This window comes from Nansenia antarctica (genome assembly GCF_963989245.1).
Source record: "Nansenia antarctica genome assembly, chromosome: 5".
NCBI classification, from domain to species: Eukaryota; Metazoa; Chordata; class Actinopteri; order Argentiniformes; family Microstomatidae; genus Nansenia; species Nansenia antarctica.
In genome coordinates, this window is record NC_137690.1 from 73,151,240 (window position 1) to 73,161,239 (window position 10,000).

Consider the following 10,000-nt stretch of genomic DNA (forward strand, 5'->3'; position numbering starts at 1 on the left):
CTCCTCCCCCTATTTCTGTCTCCTCCCTCTCCCCTGTGCCCCCCCCAACCTCCCCCCTCTCTGCAGAGCCCATAGTGGACCCGTCCAACGTGGGCGTGGTGGCGGGCGCCGTCATCGGCAGCCTCCTGGCCCTCCTATTGGTCGCCGCCCTGATCGCCGTCCTGGTGACCCGAGCCCGCCGACAACGCCAACGACGCGGCGGTTACCCGGGCAACGGGGAGGCTGGCGGGGGGGGGGCGGGCGCCTACGGCAACAAGGCCCGCCTCTTCGGCGGTGGGGGAGGAGTCGGAGAGGGGGGAGGAAACAACCACGGGGGGCCGATCTACACGTACCGGGAGAGCGACCACCACCCGGGGGCGCCGTCCGAGAAGGCCAACGACTTCCTCCACCGTGGCTCCGCCCCCCCGCACCCCCACCCCACGGCCCACGACATCCTGCTGAGCCACGAGATGGACGAGGCGGAGCGGAGGAAGTTCGACGCGCTGGGGGACAGCCTGGAGGAGGGGGAGGAGGAGGGGGAGGAAGGGGGGGAGAGGTACGACAGCTTCGTCGGCATGGCGCCGGCCTATCACATCCGCCGCGGCGGCGGCGAGGAGGAGGAGACGTATCTGGAGGAAGACATGGAATCCCAGCGGGACGGGTCGGTCATCTCCCGGACTGCCATCTACGTCTAAGGAGAGAGGGGGCGTGGCCTGTTAGGAGGGGGAGGTGGAGGAGGTGGAGGAGGAGGAGGAGGGGGCGGAGCTGAGTAAACACCACCACCACCACCAAAACCCTCCCCCGTCCCCTTCCCCGGGGCCATCTACCCACCCACCCCCAACCCCCCCCCCCCCCCTCCTCCTCCACATTATACAGACATAAAGCTTAGCATCATTTTTATTATTCTCAGAAGTCGAAATAATAACAAAATAATAAAATAAATTTAAAAACATAAGCAAAGCAACAACAACAACAAAAACGGGGAGTTGTCGTCTGTGGAAAACTGACGGAGGAGGAGGAGGAGGAGGAGGAGGAGGAGGAGGAGGAGTGGTCGCTCTCTGAGGCTGAGGAGTGACGAGACCAGGGTCGGTCTCTCTCTCTTCCCGCCGCCGTCGCCGTGGAGATGAGACAGAACTCTCCAGAACCTCTCCTGCTGCTGCTATGCTACGCTAACGTGTCACGTCTATGCTATGCTACGCTAACGTGTCATGTCTATGCTATGCTACGCCAACGTGTCACGTCTATGCTATGCTACGCTAACGTGTCACGTCCGATTAGCTTCACACACACACACAACCAAACGCCTAAAAGACTGCATCACCCAGAAACACTTTGACGTCTCAACACGACTGCAACAAAAAACACCGGGGGGGGTTTGAGACTTTTTCCGGGGATAAAGAAAAGACAGTTCGACATCTCCCCCCCCCCCCCCCCCGCCCCCGCTTTATCTTAGACGCGTTCCTAGACGTATGCGTCCGTCACGCTGTGGTGAACCTTACCCCCCCCCCCCCCATCGCGCTTCAAGATATCCTCTGTCGATGGAAGGAAGGAAGGAGGACGACAAACAAAAAAAAAGCAGTAACTCGTTCGTCTTAACGTGCAAGGAAGAAGGAAGCAGCCGCTCCACAGAAAGCTGTGTTGTGTAATGGTGTTTGTGTCATCAACGTGTTCCCCTCGGGCCCTCCTAGATCATCTACATTCGGTGTTAATGACTCGATAGGATACGTGTTTCACACCTCTTCTCCCCCTCCTCCCCCCCCTCCCCTCCTCTTCTCCTCTCTTCTCTCTCTCCTCCACCACCTCTGTTTCCCACTCCCTCCCTCCCTCCCTTTTTTCCATGCACATTTCATCATCACTCATCACATTTCTCTTTTCACTTGTTTCTGTAAAAAATATGTTTTTTTTTTATGTCTGGTGGTGGTGGTGGAGTGTGGAGGGGGGGGGGAGGCGGGGAAGGGGGGATGGGGAGGGCGGGGTTGGGGGTAGAGAACATTAGGAAAGGAAGTTCGGTTCTCCATCTAAATGGATTGCACTTATATAGCGCCTTATTCCCAAGCGCTTTACAACGGCCTCTCATTCACACACATATTCACATACACATTCACACACCGAATGGCAGCAAGCTACCATGCAAGGCACCGGCCGGCCCGCTCACTGGGAGCAATTTGGGGCTCAGCGTCTTGCCCAAGGACACCTCGACACGTGGCCAGCCGGGGCTCGAACCGGATCTGGTACCATGGTCCATCTGTGGTCTGGTACCATGGTTCTATCTGTGTTCTGGTCCACCTGTGTTCTGGTACCATGGTTCTATCTGGTCCACCTGTGTTCTGGTTCTGTTGGTCCACCTGTGTTCTGGTCTCCTAGTCCACCTGTGTTCTGGTCCCGATGGTCCACCTGTGTTCTGGTCCACCTTATGATCTGGTACCATGGTCCACCTGTGTTCTGGTACCATGGTTCTATCTGTGTTTTGGTCCCGATGGTCCACCTGTGTTCTGGTACCATGGTCCACCTGTGTTCTGGTTCACCTGTGTTCTGGTACCATGGTCCACCTGTGTTCTGGTCCACCTTATGATCTGGTACCATGGTCCACCTGTGTTCTGGTCCACCTTATGTTCTGGTCCCGATGGTCCATCTGTGGTCTGGTACCATGGTCCACCTGTGTTCTGGTCCACCTTATGATCTGGTACCATGGTCCACCTGTGTTCTGGTACCATGGTTCTATCTGTGTTCTGGTACCATGGTTCTATCTGGTCCACCTGGTGTGTTCTGGTTCTGTTGGTCCATCTGTTCTGGCCTCCTATGGTCCACCTGAGTTCTGGGCCACCTGTGATCTGGTCTCCTGTGGTCCACCTGTCTGTAGGTCTCCCCTGGCCCACCTGTCTGCAGGTCCTGTGGGGTGACCAGGTGCCAGGGTTCTTGGCATCTCTGTGCTGTGTGGGCTCCAGTCCAGCTCTTAAGCAGAGGGCATTTTGGGTCGCCTGTTCGCTGTCTGTCTGGGCCTGCTGCCAGCCCGCCCTGTCAGGGGACAGACAGACAGACAGACAGAGAGACACCTGGCCAGCTCCCAGCCTTCCTCTGGCAGAACAGAGACAGAGAGAGAGAGCCAACAAACACCTGGCGTTCCCGGTGTGTGTCGAAGAAACTAACCCAAGTCTGGCGACAAGACAATCGGCGACAGAACCGAGCAACCGAACAACGGGTCACATCTGGACTGAGCCCCGGCGTCGTCAGATCCCCACCAATTAGAGAGAGAGAACTTGTGTAGAGCATTCCCTGAGCAAGTCGGATCAATGACTTATCTTCTTCTAGTAGTGGCAGGGGTGGGAGGGGTGGGATGGGAGGGGGACTGTAAAAAGAAAAGATGTTCTCTGTCACCTCCAGAGACCTCAGAGAGAGCAGAAAAAGTAGAATCGTCTCCTCCTCCTCCTCTTCCTCCTCCTCCTCCTCCTCCTCCTCCTCCTCCTCCTCCTCCTCCTCCTCTCAGCTGCTTCCTGCTGCAGACAGAACACCAGAACAGCCTGTTCTCTCAGAATGTTTAATTCAGGCGCAGGCATGAAAGTGGTTGGTGTGTTATCTCTCTCTCCGCTGTGGAGAGGGAGGCTGTGGAGAGGCTGATATTACCGGCTGTTATTGAGCGCCGGTGATTAATCCAGTTTAACCAAGAGCGTTAGGAGAGGGAACATCAAGACAGGACTGGAATTAAAGTTTTTTGGGGGTTTTGGGGGAAGAAGTAGTTCTGGTGTGGTGTGGTGTGGTGTCCACCCCACCAACCTGCCTCGACGACATTGATTATTATTATTATTATAACTAGGGATGTCCCGATCCGATACTGATATCGGATATCGCCGCGATATTGGTCCTGAATGCTGGATCGCGGATCGAAAAAAAAGGCTCCGATCCGCGTGCCCGATCTGGTGTGTCACTCACGTGCATGACCAGGGCGACTGTTTTGGTCGCATTTGCGAGTGAATATATTTCTGTGCGACTTGGAAATACATTCATTCGCACCAGTGCGACTACTGCTGAACTACTGTCATGCGCAGTCAAACTTATGTGTATAAGCGATGAGGGAATGAAAACAGTGAACAGAAACGCGTGTCGCAGAAATGCTTCACGCGAGTCCTATATGCGCTTAAAATGCGCATAATGGATACAGCTCCGGTTTCATTACAAAGAGGTTAACCCTATATGTGCCTGACGTCTAACAACATTCAAATGACTCTAACTTCATATTTTTTCGCATTTGAAAGCTTATGATCCGTAGTTCCAATCCACAACACGTCGCATTTGTTGCTTTAATAAAGGCTGGCAGTCTTTAATTTAACTGTTGTTGGTGTGGACTATATACTGGGGAGGTATTTGTTATTATTCAGGGGTAAAAAAATGTATACAAATATCGGATCGGTATCGGTATCGCAGATACCCGAAGCCCAGGTATCGGTATCGGTAGTGAAAAAGTGGGATCGGGACATCCCTAATTATAACTGTTTAGTGTCGTTGTTACCTAGAAGTAATAGTAGTTGTTGTTTTCTTTAGCAGGACATAAGACTTTTAAATGGTACACACAAGTACCACAGCCCTTTTAAGAGGGCGCTATCCTGAATATGCCTGCCCTTTTAAGAGGGCGCTATCCTGAATATGCCTGCCCTTTTAAGAGGGCGCTACCCTGAATATGCCTGCCCTTTTAAGAGGGCGCTACCCTGAATATGCCTGCCCTTTTAAGAGGGCGCTGGGGATGTTTTGGGACCGTGGTGTGTGGGGCCCACACGTTAGTTGTACGCCAGGCCTTGTATGTGTGTGTGTCATTCTGAGGTGGTAGACTTGACTGGCAGCCAGACATGGAACACGCACACACACACGCACACGCACACACACACACACACACACACACACACACACACACACACACACACACACACACAGACAGACGTGGGACTAGGTTGGGAGATAAACCCTCAAGCAGTGTGTTCTACTGTTGGGATTAGAGATGCTCACTTAGTGGTTGTGTGTGAGTGTATGAGTGTGTGTGTGTGTGTGTGTGTGTGTGCGTGCGTGTGCGTGCGTGTGCGTGTGCGTGTGTGCGCGTGTGTGTGTGCACACTAGTGCAGTGTATTGTGCAATGTTGTGAACATGGGCCTTTTTTTGAATGTACAGATTTGTTTCAGTGAGTGTGTGTGTGTGTGTGTGTGTGTGTGTGTGTGTGTCTCCAACATGCTGATTCACAGCGGATTAGTCTGACATCTTCATAACGACATCATCCGTACGGGCGGCTAAGCCCATCATATCTCATCTCATCTCACTATCATCCCTTATCTCGCATTCATCCCTTATTTGTTTCAAGCACAGTAGGCCGGGGATGAAGGGGTTAAAGACTCTGGTGTGAGCTCCAGTGCCTCTGGCCAACACACACCTTGCTACGATGTTGAGTATCTAGGCCACCGCTCTGTAAATAAGACTCCCCCCCACCCCCTACCAGCCCCCACCCCCCCCCCCTCCCCTGATTATCACATGCTCATATCACAGTATACGCTCTTAAGATTGCCACTTTGTTAAACTGTAAATTGTTTTGGCCTTTGTTTGTTTGTTTGTTTGGTTTTTTCCTAATGTTCATGGAAGAAACTGCAGTGTTATTTTGTGAGGTGCTGGTCGTGTATATCTTGGTGTAAGATAAACATTTTTGATATAAGTGTGTGTGTGTGTGTGTATACTGTATTTATCTTTAATACTTCCTTATCAGAGATGTTATTTATAAGTGCTGTAGATGGGTCGACGGCTCCTGTGTTTATTATTCACCATCAAAGGTTTGGGAGTCTGTTCGGGGTAAAAAAAACTAAAAATAACCGTTGACTAATGATGTTACCTTCCATCAGGGGAGGCTGGTGGAGGTGGAAATCGGAGGACGGGGGGCGGGGGGGGCCTCCGCCAGCCCCCCTCCTGCCTTTACACACGCCTCTGACACACAACACGGAACACGTGTACAACAACCAAGGTCACCCCCTCCCCCGAGAATCACGTCGAGCCCCTCCAACTCGAGTGAGTTACGTTGGACGATTCTTCAAAACAAAACGTACGACTCTAAAGGTTACCGGAAACGTCGAGTGCTTATTTGATAAATTATCGCTTTCTTCACGCTTCTTTTTTTTACAGCGTTGCCTTTTTTATTTGAAAGCGGCCCAGGGATTTGAGGCAGGCTTCAAAGTCTCCAGAGCTTGTACCGCTTGTTTGATTCATGTTAGAGGGATTTGACAGATATTCTTCTGAAGAAGAAGGAGAAGAAAAGAAAAAAAGTTGGCCAAACGTTCCAGTCTGAAAATACTTGTCCTCTCTCCTCTCCGTGTGCTGTTGTCATGACGTGTCTTAACACTAGAACAGCCGTGCCTTTTGTACCTACTATAAGAGCCGCCTCGAGGGTCAAATGACCACCTCTTTACAATGCTCAAGCTGCTATTTACACACAAAGACCACTAATTGGCCAAGTTGTAAATTGGCCTTGCCTCCTACACAGAAAGACAGCAAAATAGCTTCATACTAGCTTATCCTGATCCTTGAAAATGTAAGGATACTGGGTGGTAGAACGCACATATCTAGGAAAAGTCATGAAAGCAGGGCCCTGAAATTTGATCGATTGCAAAGATATAACTTGTGTTTTACTCACTTGGTCAAATGACCCCACCCATTGCTGTTCTAGTGTTAATGACCCCACCCACGGCTGTTCTAGTATTAAATGACCCATGGCTGTTCTAGTGTTAATGACCCCACCCACGGCTGTAGTAGTGTTAATGACCCCATCCACAGCTGTTCTAGTATTAAATGACCCCACCCATGGCTGTTCTAGTATTAAATGACCGCACCCATGGCTGTTCTAGTGTTAATGACCCCACCCACGGCTGTAGTAGTGTTAATGACCCCATCCACGGCTGTTCTAGTGTTAATGACCCCACCCACGGCTGTTCTAGTGTTAACGGTAACAACCCGTCTCTTAACCCGTCACGAGATCAATCGGCGTCGCCTCCTCTGAAACCACCCAGACAGGAAGCGCACGGTTCTCCGTCGACCCGTCGTGGTCCGCGGGCCGATCAGTAACGTTCGCGAGACGCCGGGTCTCGTATCCTGACGAGAGGCGTCGTTCGTCAACGTGGCCCCAGCGGTGGTGGAGGTGTCGCATGTGACATATGAACTGACAGAGAGAGAGTCCTAGTCCCCAGGCTGACTGGGGGGGGGGGGGGGGGGGGGGGGGCGGGGGGGGGAGGGGAGGATGATAGGAGATGATAGGGGATGATTTCCTACCCCTGGGAGAGGTGGATCAGTAACGCCTAGGGGTCTTCACACGGCCCCCCCTCCCCTTAAACACTATCTTCATAAACACTCTCTTCGTAAACACTATCTTCATAAACACTTTCTTCGTAAACACTATCTTCATAAACACTCTCTTCGTAAACACTATCTTCATAAACATTGTGTTCTCAAACACTATCTTTATAAATACTCTCTCCATAACGCTATCTTCATAAACACTGTTTTCATAAACACTATCTTTATAAATACTCTTTTCATAAACACTGTTTTCATAAACACTATCTTTATAAATACTCTCTTCATAAACACGATTTCCTACGAAAACTCTTAACGGGAGAATATAATAATCACGCACTCGCACCTAAACACGCTCCCGTCTCTCTCTCTCTATCTCTCTCTTTCTCTCACTCTTCTTTTTCTTTCTTCGTCTCCCTCTATCTCCTCCCCCTCTCTCTATCTCTCTCTCTCTCTCTCTTTGTCTTCCTCTCTCTCTTTCTCTGTCTTCGTCTCTCTCTATCTCCTCCTCCCCCCCCCTCTCTCTCTCTCTCTATCTCTCCTTCTCTCTCTGGCGTACAGTAGATCTTTATCCGACCTGACACACCTTCTGAGTGTGATCCTTCACATTAGCGAGAGGGGGGGAGGGGGGGCATGTTCATCTCCATCTCCCAGACTCGCTGATCACCCTCCATCTGTCAGAGATGAAAGGAGGGGGAAGAAATCCCTTTCCTGTGCGGCTTTAGAAACCTTTGATAACTGTTCTACAAGAACCGGCATAGTTTTTTTGTTTTCTTCTCCTCCTCCTCCTCCTTCTCCTCGCTCGCTGTCCGACTCGCACGACCCTGCTTCTGGCGGGTAATTACCCTCGCTGACCAGGGTCAGCTGTGGTTACTCTGAGAGGCGTAAACGGGTCGCGACATCTACAATTTCTGTTCCGACTCTGCCTGTCTAAAAGAAGAAAACGACCGACCGACCGAACGAAAGCCTTAAAAAAAAAACTCCCTCTTCCAAACACGCAGTACTACTTACTCCCACCCACTCACACCATTTCCTTGTTGTGTACATATTAAAAATAAATAAAAACATTGCAGAGATGTAATTACTAATTCATGCAGCCGATTTCGCGCTTCTGCTGTTGTGCCCGGCAGCGGGGAAGCGAAGAGATTAATATTTTTCTGTGATGGGTGTTTTAATCTTTTTCGTTGTACGCAATGTTGACTGTTGCCCTTCAGAATATTTGAATATTTCCGTATACTCAAAGATGTGTGTGCCTGTGTGTGTTTGGGGGGGCTTTCACAAGCTGCCTGTCAAAGTGTGTGTTTGAGAGTGTGTGTGTGTGTGTGTGTGTCCGTGTGCGTGTGTGTGGGGGGCTCTCACAAGCTGTCCGTCAAAGTGTGTGTAGTGTGTGTGTGTGTGTGTGTGTGTGTGTGTGTGTGTGTATGTGTGTGTCTCTCACAAGCTGCTGGCCCATCGTCCCCTGTGTCACACCACTGTAGCTGTTTTCCGTCTCAAACCTTCTTTCTTTCTTTCTTTCTCTCCAGCTCTGTTCCCTCTGTTCCTGTCACATTGTTATTTTTGTATTCTGGTGTTTTATTATTAAAGTGTGACGGATTTCTAACGCTCACCTGGTCTCTGGGTCTGTTCTGTCTGACACGGTTGATGTGTCTGTCTGCACACCAGGGGAGGCTGGGAGAGGTAGAACACCAGGGGAGGCTGGGGGAGGTAGAACACCAGGGGAGGCTGGGGGAGGTAGAACACCAGGGGAGGCTGGGGGAGGTAGAACACCAGGGGAGGCTGGGGGAGGTAGAACACCAGGGGAGGCTGGGGGAGGTAGAACACCAGGGGAGGCTGGGGGAGGTAGAACACCAGGGGAGGCTGGGGGAGGTAGAACACCAGGGGAGGCTGGGGGAGGTAGAACACCAGGGGAGGCTGGTGAAGGTAGAACGCTGGGGGAGGTAGAACACCAGGGGAGGCTGGGGGAGGTAGAACGCTGGGGGAGGTAGAACACCAGGGGAGGCTGGTGAAGGTAGAACGCTGGGGGAGGTAGAACACCAGGGGAGGCTGGGGGAGGTAGAACGCTGGGGGAGGTAGAACACCAGGGGAGGCTGGTGAAGGTAGAACGCTGGGGGAGGTAGAACACCAGGGGAGGCTGGTGAAGGTAGAACGCTGGGGGAGGTAGAACACCAGGGGAGGCTGGGGGAGGTAGAACGCTGGGGGAGGTAGAACACCAGGGGAGGCTGGGGGAGGTAGAACGCTGGGGGAGGTAGAACACCAGGGGAGGCTGGGGGAGGTAGAACACCAGGGGAGGCTGGGGGAGGTAGAACACCAGGGGAGGCTGGGGGAGGCTGGGGGAGGTAGAACACCAGGGGAGGCTGGGGGAGGCTGGGGGAGGTAGAACACCAGGGGAGGCTGGGGGAGGTAGAACACCAGGGGAGGCTGGGGGAGGTAGAACACCAGGGGAGGCTGGGGGAGGTAGAACACCAGGGGAGGCTGGGGGAGGTAGAACACCAGGGTAGGCTGGGGGAGGTAGAACACCAGGGGAGGCTGGGGGAGGTAGAACACCAGGGGAGGCTGGGGGAGGTAGAACACCAGGGGAGGCTGGGGGAGGTAGAACACCAGGGGGAGGCTGAGGGAGGTAGAACACCAGGGGAGGCTGGGGGAGGTAGAACACCAGGGGAGGCTGGGGGAGGTAGAACACCAGGGGGAGGCTGGGGGAGGTAGAACACCA

At 52.4% G+C, this 10,000-nt stretch overlaps 1 protein-coding gene across 1 annotated transcript in view; it reads left to right on the forward strand.

Annotated features, from left to right (window-relative positions):
• LOC308158361 (uncharacterized protein) overlaps positions 1-674 on the forward strand; it is a gene marked incomplete at both ends in the record, with an annotated part of 2,641 nt that extends 1,967 nt beyond the window's left edge. The window contains one exon of the mRNA XM_080531950.1: positions 67-674. Coding sequence (XP_080388076.1) covers positions 67-674 — 608 coding nt within the window. The remainder of the gene's footprint in view (positions 1-66) is intronic.
• Between the last annotated feature and the right edge of the window lie 9,326 nt (positions 675-10,000).